This window comes from Lepidochelys olivacea (assembly GCF_965140295.1).
Source record: "Lepidochelys olivacea isolate rLepOli2 genome assembly, chromosome: 1".
NCBI lineage: Eukaryota > Metazoa > Chordata > Testudines > Cheloniidae > Lepidochelys > Lepidochelys olivacea.
Window position 1 is genome coordinate 121972964 of NC_140411.1, and position 18962 is coordinate 121991925.

At 43.6% G+C, this 18962-nt stretch overlaps 1 protein-coding gene across 1 annotated transcript in view; it reads left to right on the plus strand.

The window, feature by feature from the left end:
* The first annotated feature begins 4107 nt into the window (after nt 1-4107).
* The window catches only part of VWA3B (von Willebrand factor A domain containing 3B), a 113378-nt gene continuing 98523 nt past the window's right edge, over nt 4108-18962 (plus strand). Inside the window, exons 1-6 of the mRNA XM_084650429.1 lie at nt 4108-4190; nt 7339-7425; nt 7871-8098; nt 10096-10190; nt 14440-14690; nt 16652-16811. Of these exons, the coding sequence (XP_084506555.1) occupies nt 7386-7425; nt 7871-8098; nt 10096-10190; nt 14440-14690; nt 16652-16811 (774 nt within the window). The 5' untranslated portion in view covers nt 4108-4190; nt 7339-7385. The remainder of the gene's footprint in view (nt 4191-7338; nt 7426-7870; nt 8099-10095; nt 10191-14439; nt 14691-16651; nt 16812-18962) is intronic.

Here is an 18962-nt window from a genome sequence, read left to right on the forward strand (position 1 = left end):
TCAGGTGCTGAACTGACTGGCTGAACTAACTGATTACCATTTGTAGGGTCAAAAAGGAATTTCTCCCCAAGTCAGATTGCAAGTGACCTTTGTTTTTTCACCTTCTTCTGCAGTGTTTGGGTATGGGTCATTTGCCAGGATTATCTAGGTATATCTCACATCATCATGTCGCTGCCTCTGTGGAGTCCTCAGGCATTAGTGCACCTCAGTCCTTCCTGTTTTCTGCCTCTGACATATAATAGTTTCGTCTCCTGTGGCTGTAATACTTTGGTGTAATTTTGGTTGTTGGTTTAGTGTGTGAGTGCTGGGTGGTGTTAGTGGCCTGTAATATACAGGAGGTTGCGAGATGATTTGGTGATACCTTCTGGCCTTAGATTTTATGACACTATGACTCATTCTCTGCACAAGTTCAATGGTGTACTGTGAATGAAGCAGGGATGTATAGTGAAGTAGGACATGTTCATGTTTGCCTGGTGTGCAGTAGGGTGACCAGATGTCCTGATTTTATAGGGACAGTCCCGATATTTGGGGCTTTTTCTTATATAGGCTCCTATTACCCTCCACCCCCTGTCCCGATCTGTCACATTTCCTGTCTGGTCACCCTAGTGTGCAGTGAATGTCTTATTTGCTGGTCTTAGAGAGTTTTACCTAGGAATTGACAGCCAGAATCTCCCAGTTGATCTTAACTGTCACCATGGAACATAGGGTGAGCTCAAGTTAGCATCTCACCAGGAGGTACCCCAGTACTCTTTCACTGAATTGGAAAAGTCTTGCAAGTTCAAGGTAGCTAATATCTTTTATTCAACCAACTTCTGTAGGTGGAGAGTACAAACTTCCACCAAGAGAAGGTGGTCCAGTGAAAGGGATTACCTCACCTACCTTTTCTCTCTCATACCCTGACTACAACAACAGTGCAAACTCAAATCATGCTAAGAAATATTTTCTTTTTTGTTTAGTGTAGCCATGTCCAAAATTTAGGGGTTTTGACAGTCTACAAGTATGGAAAATTAAAGCACATTTAAATGCTTACTTAAACTTTTTTCACATCCTGCAATCACTGTATGTATAGCTATGTAGGTGTAACCCACAACCTCCTGGGTGTGGTGTTCTGTCCCATCTAATGGCACTGAGACCACTTAGAGAGAGAGATGAATGAGTCTGCTCCACAGCCTTAGCTAGGGGAGGGATAGCTCAGTGGTTTAAGCATTGGGCTGCTAAACCCAGGGTTGTCAGTTCAATCCTTCAGGGGGCCATTTAGGGATCTGGGGCAAAAATTAGGGATTGGTCCTGCTTTGAGCAGGGGATTGGACTAGATGACCTCCTGAGGTCCCTTCCAACCCTGATATTCTATGATTCTAACAGCCAGTTGGCTTTTAGCTCATGCACTAACTCCAAAGGCCCCAGGTTTGACCCTGCCAGCAGATGACTGGGGTTTGTCAGCCTTTCCGGGGGGGCTTATCCAGGATATCAAGTGGGAAGTCTCTGACGCTCTGGGTGCGTTTCCTCAGCTAGGGAAAGTATGCAATCCCCACACCTCCTTGGTGTGGTGTTCTGTCCCATCTAGTGGCACAGAGAGTGTTTAGAGAGAGAGAGAGATTAATGAGTCTGCTCTACAGCCTTAGCTAATAGCCATATGGTTTTTAGCTCATACAGTAGAAGCTCATGTCTTTAGCTCCAGAGGTCAAAGGTTTGATCCCGTCAGCTGATGACTGGGGTCTCTCGGAGTTACATAGGTATGATTGTAGTTTTGACTACTTTTTGGTACAGTGCAGAGAAAATGACCTCAATAAACTTTCATTTTAGATCTTTGAAGAGAGACTTCCATTACTGAAGGCTGCAAAAGCAAAGCAGAAGAACGGACAGAATGTGTTTTTGTGCCTCTAGATCAGCGGTGGGCAACCTGCGGTCCGCTTGCGGCCCATCAGGGTAATCTGTTTGCCGGCCATGAGACATTTTGTTGACATTGACCATCCACAGGCTCCCAGTGGCTGTGGTTTGCGGTTCCAGCATGTCCCTGCAGCCCGCCACTTCCCACAGCTCCCACTGGCCGGGAACAGCAAACCGTGGCCACTGGGAGCTGCGGGAGGCCGTGCCTGCAGATGGTCAATGTCAGCAAAATGTCTTGTGGCCTGCAATCAGATTACCCTGCTGGGCCCCAGGTTGCCCACCACTGCTCTAGATCACAGGTTGCACTTTCAAGAATAATAAAGAATGGCTGAAACAGAAACAACATTTTTTCCCACTGAAAAACCTTATACTATGGTAATCCCAGTATCTAAAATAATCCACAGAACATTCAGTACTTATTTCTTTTATTGACATAATAGGAAACTTTTTCATGGCTGAGCACCTCTTCTGCCCCCCAGGGAACAGCTGTGTCATCACGAATGACTTAGCATGTTCAGTCTAGTCTTTAAACTCTCAATTCCAAATATATGAAGAAAAATATAAACATAGTTTCCAACTAAGAGACTGGTAGTGTACATATTTGAACTGTACACTTTATAAGGAGATTCTCTTTTCCATCTTTGTTTACTAAGCAACCATGACCAGGGGTAACAAAAGCTACTGTGACTTTGTTGCCTTTTATATTTATATCTATTAAAGTGTCTGTGCTTTTGGCCCTTTTGTTCCCTTTGATGTGCTACTAAGTAAATAAATGCGTTCTAATACTAGCAAGACACAGTGGGTAAGGTAATATCTTTTATTGGACCTACTTCTGTTGGTGAGAGAGACAAACTTTTGAGCCACACAGAGCTCTTCTTCCTTTGTACGGCTCAAAAGCTTCTCTCTCTCACCAACTGAAGTTGGTCTAATAAAAGATAATATTCACCCACCTTCAGGGACGGCGAGTTATATGGGTCCGTGGTGCCCGGGCTCCACCAAATACAGGACTCAGGGGGCCCGGCTCCACCAATGTTCGGGGCCAAGTCTCTTCCCCCAGCCCTGCCTGCTGCCCCCACACGCCTTCCCTGAACGTCCCTGCCTGTCCTGGGCAGCAGGAGGCTGCCCCCTGCAGCTCTGCGCTGTGCTCCCTTGCCATCCGCTGCTGGCTATGAGGGAGGGGCGCCAGGGGCTGGCTGAGGCAGCTGGTGTGCCTGCAGAGGGGAGGAGGAGCATGGCAGCACCCCCTGCCAGGCGACTCCAAGGCAGGGGGCTTATCCTGGCTGGAGCTCCTAAGCAGCAGCCTGGGGAGGGCTTGGATGAGTGTTGTGCTGGGGTGGGGGGCAGAGGAGGGGCCCCCCATCCCTGGACCTCACTGCTGCTGGTGGGGAAAGGGCTAGGCAAAGTCCTCCTCTCTGGACCCCCACCCCAGCACAGCCTGCCTGCTGCACCCCAAACTCCTCATCCCTGGCCCAGCCCCACACCCTGTCCCACACCCCAACCCCCTGTCCCAACCCAGAGCCCACACCCAGCACCTAAACTCCCTCCCAGAGCCTGCACCCTCCCACACCCAAACTCTCTCACAGAGCCTGCACCCCAACCCCCTCCTGCATCCAACCTCCCTCCCAGAGCCCCTTAAGCAGGTGTGTGGAGGGTGGGCCAGGACTTGGACTCATTCTAGGCACCACAAAAAAATTATACCAACCTTCTGCCCCTGCCCACCTTGTCTCTCTAATATCCTGAGACCGACACTAGTACAATCAGCGATGATGACTTGTGCCGGGAGCGTGGAAGGAGGGGTGGGAAGCAAATTCAGTTTAATCTGGAACCCCAATAAAAGAAAGTTCTTCCCAGTTCGGGTGTTACAGTCCCTGGTGCTTTTCGAACCGTCTAACCAAGAACCTCTCGTCTCGCCGGCGATCCAGGAACAAAGAAATAGATCAAACGCGGTGCGTCCTGTAAATTACCAGCGCTCGTTGGAAGTCCGCTTGAGCAAGCAAAACACATCAGGGCACCCAGCTGGCCATGTAAACAGGCCCCCAGGAGTACACCCGGGCCCCCTGCACGGAGAGCGGGTGGCACACAGGCACGGTCCGACTGGGTTACCCCGCTACCCGGGCAAGGGGCTGGGCGGGGGCGTGGCGCTAGCCTGGGGCCCGCGCCGGCATCAGCCCCGCCCCCCGCTCCCCTTGGCCCCGCCTTAGCAACCCAGCTGCCTCCAGCGTCAACACTGGGGCGGCCGCGTCTTAGAACCCGCCGCGTTCGTCACAATGGGATGGAAGCGGCGGCGGAGCGGCCGCAGCCAGGTGAGGGGAGCCGGCAGGGGCCGAGCCAGCGGGGCGCCGGCAGGGGGCGCCGCCGTGGCCGGGATGGAATGTCACGTTTCCACGTGGTGAGGGGAGCGGCCGGGCCAGCGAGCCCTGAGGGGTTAAACCCACATCTCCTTCCCCTCACCCACCCTGCCTGCAGCTGGAGCCCTCTCCCTGACCCCAGGACAGGGGTGCAGCTCCCAGGGGCCCCAGCGAGTTAAATGTTTCTTGTCATTATTTTCCCCACCAGTACCCCTAAAGCCCCAGGCCCCTGAGCGCCATTGCTGGGCAACCCTTAAAACACCCAGGTTCCCGTGAAAAGAGAGAGGTGAGGGTAGGGTAGTGTAGCCCCAGTCATGCCTGGTTTGCAATGGGAGCTGTGGTCGTGGGTGTTCAGAAAATCAAGCTATGGAACCATAAATTCCCCTACTCCCGAGGGCATGTGTTTTCCTTCCCTCCTGCATTATCATTGGCTGTATTTCATGATACACCGGTTAGTTCAGTTTTGTGGCTTTCACACTTCTGCATGGCTCTTGACTTCTAAAAATCCCCAGAGTTACTTGCTGTAGATAGGTTTCAGAGTAGCAGCCGTGTTAGTCTGTATTCGCAAAAAGAAAAGGAGGACTTGGCCCACCTTGATTATCACTTCAAAAGGTTTTCTCTCCCCCCACCCCACTCTCCTGCTGTAATAGCTCATCTTAAGTGATCACTCTCCTTACAATGTGTATGATAAACATCCACTTTTGCATGGTCTGTGTGTATATAAATCTCACTGTATTTTCCACTGAATGCATCCGATGAAGTGAGCTGTAGCTCACGAAAGCTTATGCTCAAATAAGTTTGTTAGTCTCTAAGGTGCCACAAGTCCTCCTTTTCTTTTTGCTGTAGATAACTCCCCATGGCATGGTTAGGTGTCAGATCTTTGACAGCCCTTTCTGTGTTCTCCCTCTCCTCATAATCCTCCGACCCAGAGGTGGGCAAACTACGGTCCTTGAGCTCCCAGCTGGGGAGGCTAGCCCCCGGCCCCTCTCCCGCTGTCCCCCTTCCCCCGCAGCCTCAGCGCGCCATGCTGCCAGTGCTCTGGGTGGCGGGACGGCGCAGCGGCTTGGCTGGCTCTGGCCGAGCGGCGCAGCTGCCCGTCCTGCTGCTCTGAGCGGCGTGGTAAGGGGGCAGGGAGTGGGTTGGATGGGGGGCGGACAGGGGGTGGTTGGATAGGACGTGGGAGTCCCGGGGGGCCTGTCAGGGAGCAGGCGTGTGGATAGGGGTAGGGGCAGTCAGGGGACAGGGAGCGGGGGGTGGGGTCCGGGGGGATGGTTGGGGTGGGGGGTCTCGGCCGCGAGAAGTCAGGGGACAAGGAGCGGGGGAGGGAGTTTGGATGGGTCGGGGGTTCTGAGGGGGGCAGTCGGGGCAGGGAGTGGGAGGGGTCAGATAGGGGGTGGGGCCAGGCTGTTCAGGGCAGTACAGCCTTTCCTACCGGCCCTCCATACAGTTTTGAAACCCCGATGTGGTCCTTGGGCCAAAAAGTTTGCTCAACCCTGCTCCAAGCCCTTCCAGTCTCTCATCCTCCCCTAACTCCTCCCTCCACATGAAAAAGCCTTCCATCTTAGCTCTGTGAATACATGTTCCTTGCCAAGGTTTCACAATTTGTTGGGCTCTCATCAGTTCTATTCCAATTTTGAAATTCCTCAGGCTTTCCCGTGCTGTTCTTGTATTTATCAAATAGTCCAGTTTTCCCGGCGCAGATTAAAAACTCAAGATGCACAGTAAGTGAGGGTGCAGAAAACCTTTCTGTATTGGGCAGAGTGAAAGGATAAAGGTGAACTTTTATTGAATTTATAAAAATCTGTTTTGGTTCCGAATTTGGGCTCAGGGTTAGCTGGTTGCCTTTCCTTATATTTGAGGTTAATTTGATATTTATGTTGAAGCCGTTTCATATTCTTGTCAAGGAACCATTTTTTTTTCCCCTTCCGTAAAATTCATTTTACATACAGATGCTGTTCAGACGGGGTGATCAGGAGTGGAATTTCTATTATAAAATGAAGGAAAATCTATAGTCAAACTATGGGAAGCTACAAAAATGAGATGGCTTCTGGGATCCACAATTCAAATGCAGAAGACTGTGCAAAATACTGCTCAGTTTAGTTGTTAACATGAAGCTGCTAGGATAACAAACCTTTTAGTTTGTCTATTTCTGGTTAGAAATCACACAGACACATCGTCTTTGGTTGCCCAATAAAAGGCATTCTCTTTGAATGTTATATTGACCCTGCTACTAATGTGTAATTTTATTAAGCTAAAATAAAATTATTCTGTACATATAGTACACATTATATACATAACATATATTATCAGGTTGCAAAGAGGACTCCTTGCCTTTTTTCTTACCAGGGCCCGTAAGAACTAAGGTTGTATCTGTGTTCAGTGTTGTTAGTGTTTTCCTAGATTATAATAGTTGATAGATTAATATACAAGAGATTAAAAATAACACTGTTGATTCTGCAAAGAGAAAGAGGGAGGAATAGTTATTCTTTCGTTACAGATTAGTTATATTGTAATTTATCCTGTCTCTGCAGTAATGCCCATGGTGACAGCAATTAGGCAGGTGGCCTGCTACTGATTCATAAATATCTCTTCTTCATTCATTTTATTAAAAAAAAAAATCAAATGAAACTTAAAAATCTTGAAGCCTCAAAATTGCACACTCAACCAGTATATGCAATCCTGTAGTCCTGTTACTTTCACATGTCTGACCCGCTACCTTTTTGTTCTATTCCCACCTGTTGTGTCTTTTCCACATTTAGGTCCTGACACTGCAGTCACACACATGTGTAATGTTATCTAATGGGACTATATGCATGATTAAAGTTATGCATGTATTTCTAAGATTGACCTTCTAGATGGTAAATTCTTTGTGGTACAAACTGTTTTTTATTTTATACTTGTAATTGCCTAGAACAATAAGGTCTCAGTTGTGATTGGGCCTCTGAGTGGTACTATACTGAATAGCAAAAAGAAAAGGAGTACTTGTGGCACCTTAGAGACTTCTCTAAGGTGCCACAAGTACTCCTTTTCTTTTTGCGAATACAGACTAACATGGCTGCTGCTCTGTATACTGAATAGTGTTTGTTTGGTTTTAATTCTGCAGGTTTTTAAGAGGAAAACAAAGAAGGCCCCCAAATCAAGGAGTCCAGAATGATCGGAAATCTGTGTAAAAGAGTTGCCTGGAGTGACCGTGAGTATCTTAAGAAGTAGACATATTTTGCATGTATTCTTGGATGATTTACAATAGAAAGCTTCTGATGTGCATGTTAGGATTGCCTATTATTTCTCCCAGTATTTGGAGTTAAGTCTCTTGTGGGTTCGAAGGGTTGCTTTCTGGCAGACTGGATGTAGCCTTCCCAACGCTTGGGTTTCAAAACAAAGAGCAATTTTTGGTAATAAACCCAATTTACTGAAGTGAATGTGCATAGAAGAGGGAGAGGGACATGATAGCTGGTAAACATATGGAATTGAAGGTGACTTTCCATAGTTTAGCACACTTTTCAGTAGAATGAGAAAAAGGTAGAGAGATAAATAAAAAATATGCCTTGCAAAAGGAATGGTGAGACAAGTGATGGTGGGAGGGAATAAACAATTTTTTGGTAAGTGTAAACACTCATGTTTTTTTCTCTTTATAGAGGTTACCTTTGATATGAAACACAAAAGAGAGCAAGAAAAATCAGATTCCGACATTGCCCACAAGGGAAAGTCAAAAGAGAAGGAAAGGAGACTGAAAAGCACTTTGTGGGACTTGGATGTACAGCCTCTCATCTCATCCTCTCAATGGCTTCAGTGTCATGGACTCAAGAGAAACAAACTATCCCTCTCTCAGATTTTATCACAAATTGGATTTCAGCACAGGGAAGGTAGGAGGGTAGCCAATGGTAAAAGCTAAAAGTTGACTTGGAATAGTCCAGAGCTTCATGCTCCTTTTTAGCAGCACAGTATATGGGGTGGAGCCTTTAAAATTGTTTCTTTTTTTTGGTGCTATCTTAGAAAAGAGAAAGGGAAGTCACATTCCGCATCTTCACTTTAGCTTGGGAATATATCCCACATGGCTTCTCATCTCTTGAGGAGAGAGAGAGAGAGTATTTTTTTTTAATCTGCACCATCATGTTCCTCACTTTAATTGTGATCTCAGTCTAGCTACATTTGTGAAATAACTTTAGATACTGAATGTTCCAGAATCCATACATGCAAACCTTTCCCCTGGAGCCCGAAAATGTAACTGCCACAAGAACCCTGTCCTTCGTGGACTGAAAACACAAAGATCCTCCTGAGTTCCATGCCATAAATTATTACTGTATTGTGCTTCCAGTTGAACATTTTGGTAATTTTTAGACAGGTAATTAATATCAGATTTAAACTCGGACTGTTTTTCTTGCAAAATCAAGCTCTGCAATATCAAAGACAAATTTGTAATTCGCAGTTGTGTAGCAGTTGGAGGAGAGAGTTTGTGAGAAATAATAATTATAAACCATTTACATAATAAGGCTTTACAAAGTGCAGTAAGGCATTCCGTGACATGAAGAACTTACAGTTTAAGAAGTAGTAGTTGTAATGTATTAATAATTGTTTTATGCTGTTTAATTTAAGAATGCAGCTGGCTTGGACCCGTGGGTAATTGAGAGTCTAGCACTGCACATCCAGCAATACTGTATTCTCCTCTGCCAGGAGCCTTGCTTTCATTACTAGAAGGCTAGATAGAGGTTGCATACTCACTCCTCTCTGGATTAAGGAGGTAGATGATGCTGAGAGGAGTGAATACTTCTTATAGCACGGTTTTACTAGCAAAAAGCCAGTGGGTTAGCAGAGGAACATACTGCATAGAATAGCTGCTCCATGGCTCTTAAATATTCCCATGCTCTATGTTTTCCTGTCAGTGGAGTCCCAGCTATGCAGAGCTACTGCCAAGAAACTTTTGTTGCCATCAAGGGAGCAGAGAACATGCTTTTCCTTCTTCAGGGTATGTCTATGCTGCAACTGAAGATGTGATTGGCAGCTCGGGTAGGCATATCTGTGCTAGCTTTAATCTAGCTAGCATGACAAAAACAGCAGCATAAATAGAGTGGCACCAGCCTCACACAGGTGTACAAGCCCCTCTAGGGACGTACTCGCATTGCTAGCACATGCTGAAGTTTTTGCTGCCGCATCTTTGTTGTTGTTTTTAGTGCACTAGTTAGATAAAAGCTAGTGCTGCAGTTATGTTACCTGTACTGCAAATTGCATACCTTCAGTTGCAGTGTAGACATGCCTTCAGCTGCATTCACTTTTGCTCCTTTTCATATATGTCACGGGAGGGCATCATCCATCCATGATTTGTTTCTCTTTTGACTGACAAATATTTGCACTTGCTTTTAAGATGTAAATGGAAAATACAAAAGTTAAATTGCAGAAATCTAAAGTCCCAAGAAGTTTTCTACCAGTAACCAGGATGGTATGTTTTTTTTATTCCCCATTAGATATAACTAGACATGGTTCTAGGAGATGTGAATAATTTCTACAACTCAACGTAAATAGAACCTTTTTAAAGCTCACTAACATCACATGGATAGAACAAATCCTCCCTCCCAGCTGCATGAACCTAAAGTCAGATAGTAACTTTTTTTAGGATCTATCCTGCATCATGTATCACTTGTTGGAAAAATTCCCCCTTTTATTCAAAGAACCTTACTGTCTCCTCTGTAGAGGCATTATTGAATTGGGTTTGTAGGTTGCTGTAAAAATGTTATTTGGCTGACCAAAAGAAAAGAGTTTAATGACAGTGCCATTTATCCTCTCTTCTGTTGTATATGATTTAGAAAAACAGTTCATAATGAAAATAATCCGTATAACTGGCAACCGTTTATAATCTTGAATGTAGATTATGTGTCCAGCTTGGGGAAATTTGTGGCTTCTCGGTATGCAGACGGTCTGTTTCCTCAATACTTGAAAGCACAAGACGGCAGAGTATATAATGTAAGTGCAACTGACTTGTGGTTCAACAGAGTAATAACTTTCCCCCTATTTAAAAGATATTATCAGTGTAACAAAATGTGACTGAAATGTCTCCTCTTCTAAAGAAATGCTGCAAGGAAACTGTATTTCCAAAATGGGAACTTTATCTTTTGATGATTTTATTTCTGTAGCGCCAAATGATTAATGAGCTAGAAGTTGGGTTTCTTTTCTGAGGGCTAGTGATACTCCAAGCTTCATATGGGCTAGTGTATAGCTTTCAGGAGAAGGCTGAAATTTCTAAGTAACAGATTTACCCTATAATGTAAGGGAGAAGGCTTAAAAAGGAATAGGACTAAACTGAGTTTAATAGAGTGGTTACCAGTAAAACAAATGGCGGTACTCAAATGAAGAGATATAATTTAGTACCAACAGGACACAAAGGATTTAGTATAGTCTGTGAATAGCTTGATGGAACTCTCCCCAGACTTGTGCTCTAAGGAGCATGTTAGTAGTAGCTGCTATCTGTCCCATTATTTGAAAAGATGGATTCTGATTGAAGAGATCTCTGCATCAGCGAATAAGAAAAAAGCTTATTCATAAGAGTAAAGACTTCAAAAAACAAATAGCATATCATCTGATATCCAGACTCCCTCTCCAGTTCCCAGGCATCCAGAACAGGCATCAGGTTAAACCTGGAGAAAAATACAATTTCAGGGAGTCTTATTCCATCATCTTTTCTGCAATCAGTTCAGTTTCTAACATCTAATCCTGTGTTAGCCCATCTGTCTGCTGTATGTTCCTGAGAAATGTTTTTCAGAACTACTGAGGCAAATCAGATAACATCAATAGATGGTGTAAGATTGGAACCAGACAAAGAAGGTTTGCAGAATGACACTCTAAGGGAGAGCTGAAAGTTTCTACTTCTGATGGAATTTTATTTGGAAAACTTCTAGTCTCCAAGCCTGTATGCTCACTCTTGGAAAACTTGTGGGAGATGGGGAAGTGGCATGCAAATGACTGTGCATAAATTAACATAGAGTCAAATATAGTAAAAATCTTAAATGAATCAATCTGTAGCACAGAATCTCCATGGATAGAAATTCCATGCTTGAATAATGAGTAGGAATATACTACCGACCCCCTGACCAGGATGGTGATGGTGACTGTAAAATGCTCAGGGAATTTAGAGAGGCTACAAACACAGAAAATCCAGTAATAATGGGGGATTTCAACTGTCTCCATATTGATCGGGTACATGTCATCTCAGGATGGGATGCAGAGATAAAATTTTTTAGACCCCATTAAAGACTGCTTCTTGGAGCAGCTAGTCTTGGAACTCATAAGGGGAGAGGCAATTCTTGATTTAGTCTTAAATGGTGCACAGGATCTGGTCCAATAAATCTAGCTGAACTGCTCAGTAATAGCGACCATAATGTAATCAAATGTAACATCCTTATAGTGGGAAAAATACCAAAGAAACCCATCAAGTAGCATTTAACTTTCAAAAGGGTAACTACACAAAAATGAAGAAGCTAGTTAAATGGAGATTAAAAGGAACAGTCACAAGAGTGAAATGCCTGTAAGCCACATGGAAACTATTTAAAAACACCATAATAGACGCTCAAACTAAATGTATACCCCAAATAAAATAAAAACAGTAAGAGGACAAAAAAAATGCCACTATGGCTAAACAGTAGAGTAAAAAAGGTGATTAGAAACAAAAAGGCATCTTTCAAAAATTGGAAGTCAGTTCCTAGTGAGGAAAATAAAAAGGCACATAAACTCTGGCAAGCAAAGTGTAGAATTAGGCAGCCAAAAAAGAATGTGAAAAGCAGCTAGGAAAAGACAAAAAAATAAGAGAAAAAAAATTTTTTTAAGTACATCAGAAGCAGGAAGCCTGCCAAACAGTCAGTGGGGACACTGGACAATTGAGATGCCAAAGGAGTACACGAGGAAGGCAAGACCACTGCACAGAAGATGAACAAATTCTTTGCATTGGACTTCACTGAATAGGAAGTGCGGGAGATTCCCAAACCCAAGCCATTCTTTTTTGGTGACAAATCTGAGGAAATGCCCCAGACTGAGGTGTCAATAGAGGAGGTTTTTGTAACAAATTGATAAATTTAAAGAGAAATAAGCCACCAGGACTAGATGGTATTAACCCTGAAATTCTGAAGGACCTCAAATATGAAATTGCTGAACTCCTAATGTGGTGTGTAACCTATTGCTTAAATTAGCTTCTGTACCAGATAACTGGAGGATAGCTAATGTGATGCCAGTTTTTAAAAGAAGGCTCTAGAGGTGATCCTGGCAATTACAGGCTGGTAAGCTTAACTTCAGTATTAGGCAGATTGGTTGAAAATATAGTAAAGAACAGAATTATCAGACACATAGATGAACATGGTTTTTTGGGGAAGCGTCAACATGGTTTTTTAACGGGAAATTATATCTCACCAATCTGTTGTCCCTCAAAGAATTCTAATAAATATGTAGACAAGGGTGATCCAGTGGATATAGTGAACTTGGATTTTCAGAAAGCCTTTGACAAAGTCCCTCAGCAAAGGCTCTTAAGCAGAGTAAGTAGTCATGGGCTAAGAGGGAAGGTCTTCTCATGGATCAGTAATTGGTTAAAAGACATCAAATAAAGGGTAGGAATAAATGGTCAGTTTTAACAATAGAAAGAGGTAAATAGTGGGGTCCACCAAGGATCTGTACTGGAACCAGTGCTGTTCAACATATTCATAAATGATCTGGAAAAGGGGGTAAACAGTTATTTGGCAAAGTTTTGCAGATGATACAAAATTACTCAAGATAGTTAAGTCCAAAGCTGACCGAGAGGAGTTACAAGGGGATCTCACAAAACTGAGTGACTGGGCAAGAAAATTGGCAGATAAAATTCAATGTGGAGTCAAAGTAATCCACATTGAAAAATATAATCCCGACTACACTTACAAAATGATGGGGTCTAAATTAGCTGTTACCACCCAAGAAAGAGATCTTGGAGTCATTGTGGATAGTTCTGTCACAACATCTGCTCTTTATTTACCCCTTCACGTAACACAGGATCCAGGGTAACCCAACTAAATTAAATAGACAGCAGGTTTAAAACAAATAAAAGGAAGTACTTCTTTGCATGATGCACAGTCAACTTGTGGAACTTGTTGCTAGGGGATGTTATGAAGACCAAAAGTGTAACTGGGTTCAAAAAAGAATTAGATAAGTTCATGGAGGATAGGTCCATCAATGGCTGTTAGCCAAGATGGTCAGGGATGCCCCATGGTCTGTATATCCCTAAACCTTTGACTGCCAGAAGCTGGGATTTGATGACAGGGGATGGATCACTTGCTGATTGCCCTGTTCTGTTCATTCCCTCTGAAGCATCTGGCACTGACTGTTGTTGGTAAACAAGGTATTGGGCTAGATGGACCATTGGTCGATACCGTGTGGCCGTTCTTATGTACATGAGTCAGGGTAATGCCTATAACTTTGCCTAGAACCCTGGGATGAATGTTATAAGGTCTAGAGAAGGTCTTAGGTATATTTCTCTTTTGTTTTATAATTATTTTTCTTTCTGGGGGTAGGCCTTGGCTTTGCTTAATTTACTGATGGGGCTGAGGCTTATGGGAAGTTAGGTTTTGTTTTTAATTTGCATTTGTGCCTGACATTTGTACCAAATACCTAAATACAAATATTTAGGCCCAATAGATACTGAATGTTGGGCATCCTGAACAGAAATACAAAGAAACATTTTTAATTTCCTTTCAGCTGCTGTTTAAGGACAAGATTGAGATTACACTGTCCCAGGAAAGAACCGTACATCCCCTTATTGCCTGCACAGCATTTTAAGAGCAAGTCACAATCTTGTCCTAACTTAATAACTAGTTTGCAAGTGCCCCCAATTTATCCATCCATCTGCTCTGCAGTCCTTTCCCACCCCCAACACCCCCATTTCTTTTAAGTCGCTTACATTGCTCTGATCTTGTCACAAGCAAGTCATGCAAACTAGTTGGCACTGCCCTATGCTTGTTTAAATATTGCGGAATGCAATTAGGATAAAGTGCAGTGGCTTTTCCATTATATGTGAGAGACTCAGAGGCATTTGTCAAGTATTTGCTGCTGAAATAGTGGAAGAAAAATGGGTTGTTTCCATTGCTACCTTGGCTGGCATATCTGGCACATGGATCAGTCATTGCAACTTTGCTGGACTTGGGACTGCTTTGAGTTATTTGTTTCGATCTTCATTTTCATTCTCTCTTGTATTTAAATAAAGCTGACAGCCAAAAAAGAGCTAATTCTTCATTTTGTGGACTGTCTAACTGGAGCTATTGAGCTGTACAAGCAGAGAATGGAATGGGTAACCAGTGAAAGTCGGCAGATATTTGGAGTGATTCTGGAATCATGCATCACCATTGTTCTGGACTTTGGCACTGTGTGTAGAACTGAATTTGACCTGTGCCGTGATGCGCTTTCTATGGTCCTCTCACAGCAAGTGGCCCAGCTTGCCAAGTTTAACCTCATTCGGTAAGGGAAATGGTGTTTATTTTCTACTTTTTGTTAATGAGATGAAGAGAAGTACTGTAGAGTATAGATCTGTATTCTGATGATATGCTTACTGCAGTAGCAATGGTCATTTTTATTATTTGTATTATGGTAGTGCCTAAAGGCTCCCACCAAGTTCAGTGCCTCATTATGTTAGGCACCGTATGTCTGTACTGTTCCTACCACAAAACAATACAGATTGGGAGAAAGGAAGTATTGCTAGCTGCATTTTACAGGTGGGCCACTATGCCACAGAGAAATAAACTGATTTCCGCAGTGTCACACAGTAAATCACACAGTAGCAGAGGTGGGAAATGAAACCAGATGTCTCGAGTCCCAGTCCAGTGTCTTAACAAAGAGACTGTGTTCCTTTCCGAATATGAGTAAATTAATTCATACTCAGTGACAAATAGGCCCAGGTTTTCAAATTCATGTGCATGTGCAAACCTTTATTTATCCAAGCATATAGATGTGTGCACACAGAAATCAGGATTTACATTTACGTAAGGATGGGAGTTTGTGTGCATGCAAGTCATGTGTACGCAAAGGTTTGTGAGCAATTTAATGCATACTGTTTTGAAAACTGGCTTCAGAAAGTCTACTAAAAATTAGAATGTGACTCCTAAAGTCATTTTGCCCATGATTTATGCCACAGATCTGATTCTTGTGCCCTGAAGTGCTTAATTCCCCACCTCCCAATACACTTGAGGTTTGAAGATCAGAAGCGAGCTTACATGGCCTTTGAAAAACATACACAACACTTTTTTAAAGGTTTCAGAGTAGCAGCCGTGTTAGTCTGTATTCGCAAAAAGAAAAGGAGTACTTGTGGCACCTTAGAGACTAACCAATTTATTTGAGCATAAACTTTCGTGAGCTACGAAAGCTCATGCTCAAATAAATTTGTTAGTCTCAGGTGCCACAAGTACTCCTTTTCTTTTTACTTTTTTAAAGGTGATCTGCAAAGTTATATCAACATTGAGGCACAAGAAAGTTAAGTATTTGCTGAATTTATCAGGCTGTGGTGAAGGATTTAGCACAAAAATACATTTTATCTTTTTTTAAAATTTCTGTGACAGTACAGTACTACTTTCCCAGATTTGCTAGAAGTTCTCCAGAATGATGCTTTCTGGAATGTCACAGAGACTAGAGCCACCTGTGTTTTTTTTCTTTTCTTCTTTCTTTGTATACATGCACATGCGCACATGCTTTGCACTTCTGTAATTCCTTCAAGACAAAAACTTCAAAGCTTTTAAAATACTAATGAACTCTCCATCCCAACTTTCTGGTTTGGTAGGTAGGTAAGTATTAATCCCATTTTACAGATGACACAGTGGCTAAAAATCACTCATTAGTCACAAAGATGACACAGCAAGTCAGGGGTAGAAGGAGAAATAAAACCTAGGTTTTATGACACTCAGTCATGTGCTTTAAGTACTAGACCATTCTGTCCCCCCAGTTTTTAGAGAACATGGTCATTTGTTTTTGCTTGGCAACAGTGTTAAAATTATTTATTTCTTACTCTTGGAATATTTCTGTTCCCTCCCCACCACATCCCACCAGCCTGTATAGTCAGCTACTTCTAAGATAGGTCTTTTATATTGCTTCTTGCATGTTTAAGGGCAAATATGCTCTAGAAATTGTTCTTAAAGCAGCTATATTGCTTTAGTTATCTTAATTCTGTTTTGGAAACAACTGCCTTAGAAACTAATTTTCAAACTTGTGGTGCCTTATGAGGGTTTTATTTTACCTCTTTATCTTATTGCTAGTCTGGTTTTAGAAATGTGTATTTCAACTACTGTCCTATTAATGGAATACTACAACCTCAAGAGTTGGTGGTTTATTATTGTTAAAGGTCTAATACAGTAGATATATTTTGAGCTCTGCTGTAGTGTGTTGCCAGTGGCTCCTCATTACTTGTGAATAATCACTGATATTATTTTCAGCACTGCACGAGATCTTGTGAAGTGGCAACAGAAAGCCGTTCCTGTGTCTGAATATTCTGTAGAGTCTGCTGTTAAATGGCTCTGGAAGTTGGACCATATGCCAGCCATCAGCCACACCAGCTCCACTGAGGCTCTGTTGGAAGCCATACGTGACGAGACAGTAAGTTTATACATCTCTTCTGAAGTCTCCAGTAAACCCAAGAATATCCAGTGGGAGAATTGGATTGCAAGTTTTATCCTAATGAACTGTGGAGGGCTAAAGAGAGAACTTGTGGCTATCTAGAAGGTATTTCTTTCCGGTAGAGTTACAGCCCATATTTACCAATACCATATGTAAATGTATCAGGTTCTGAAAGCAGAAGCTTGTTTTTGTTTTTCTGTGGAGCATGAAAGGTAAATGTGTTCTGAAGTCATGATGGGTAAGATAAATATTTTCCCTCCAGTGTCTTCACCAGATATACTTTTCAAAATAATTTTAATGAAAATGTTAATATTAAATATTACTCTAGAAAAGGACATAATTTTTATTCTATATTGCTGACTGAAATATGCAAGAAAATAAAAAAATATATGTGAAGACTGTTTTAACTTAGCACTAGCTGACTCCAGGAATTCTTTAAAGTCTCCCATGACATCCAAATTGTAGCCTCACCAAGTGATTGAGCAACTCTCTTACAGTAGTAGTGCACAAAGCATACCAAGTATTTTTGCAGTTAAATTCTGTTTATTTTTATAGGGCCATATTTCTTTACTCATTAAAGGAAAGGCAAGGATATAAAAATATATACCATAATTTTAGCCAGCCACTCCATTCCTGTGGCAGAAAAGACACATTGGGCCAAAGTTATTGCTGGAGAAAATTGGTACAACTCATTTAAAGCTAAATTCAATAGTAAATTGTTGGCCCTCTGTGTTTGGACTGAGTTATCCATTTACACAGGAGATGTGCAGAGGGCCAGTGCAAGGTTCCACTTAATCCTTTCTTTGAGAAGTTATTTTAAGTGGGTTGTGAGGTGGTGCTTTGGCCTCGTGGTTCTCTACCCAGGGTGGATGTCACCCTGGATGAGTCTTGACTCCTGTGTAATTTGATATTAAAATTAAACTGGGTGAGGAGTTAATTTGTCCAAGGGTGACATTTTCTTATGTGTGATTTTTTAGCAATGTGACAGTCACAGCTTTTTGGGGAAAACATTACCAATTTGCAGTATGGTCTGACTGAAAAAAATCAGGCTTATCAGGCCTTGTAGGTCTGGGTCTGAAGAAAATGTTAAACAATCCAGCCAACTGGTAGAGAGCCTCACACATAAGCCTTATTATTATTTTTGAAGACACTGGTGGGATAGTGCACCATCCAGGAGAGTCCTTCTGGCTGTTGGTCATCATGGAACAGAGTTTAATTACAACCATTACCTTAGCAATGAAAATTCATTTAGTGTGTGTTCAGGGACGTGTAGCGTAGCGTAAGCTGGTGGAGTCCCCATGTGGCTCCAGGCAAAAGCCACACCTTCATTGTAGAGTCATAGAGTCACTCCTGGAGGCTGGCTTTGTTAATAAAAAAAATAATTCCACATTAAACTTACAGTAGCTAAACTGTTTCCCCAGACTTGGCTGCTCCTGTGGTTTCTTTACTTAGCCTAAACCTTCATCAGGGCTGGATTAACCTTTTGTTAGCCCAGCACCAAACATATTTGTGGGCCCTCATGGCAGGGTTGGTCCCCAGAGTAGGGCTGCCAACTTTCTAATGGCACAAAACTGAACACCCCTACCTTGCCCCTTCCCGGAGGCCCTGCCCCCGCTCGCTCATCCCCCCCTCCGTCGCTCACTCTCCCCCACCCTTATTCACTTTCACCGGGCTGGAGCAGGGGGTTGGAGTGCGGGTGGGGGATGAGGGCTCTGTGGTGGGGGTGTTGGCTCCAGGTGGGGCCAGAAATGAGGGGCTCAACATGTGGGAGAGGGTTCTGGGCTGGGGGTGTGGGCTCTGGGATGGGGCCAGGGATGAGGGGTTTGGGGTGCAGGAAGGGGCTCACGGCTGGAGCAGGGGGTTGGGGTGTGTGTGTGGGGGGGTGCGGAGTGTGGGCTCTGGGAGGGAGTATCGGTGCGGGAGAGGGCTCTGGGCTGGGGCAGGAGGTTCAGGGTGCAGGAGGGGGTGTGGGGTTCCTGCGGCGCTTAATGCGGCTCCCAGGAAGCAGCTGCCAGGTCCCTGTGGCCACTAGACGCATGAGCGGCCAGTGAGGCTCCGTGTGCTAACTCATGCCTGCTGGTGCCTCCCTTGCAGCTCCCAATGGTCACAGTTCCCGGCCAATGGGAGCTG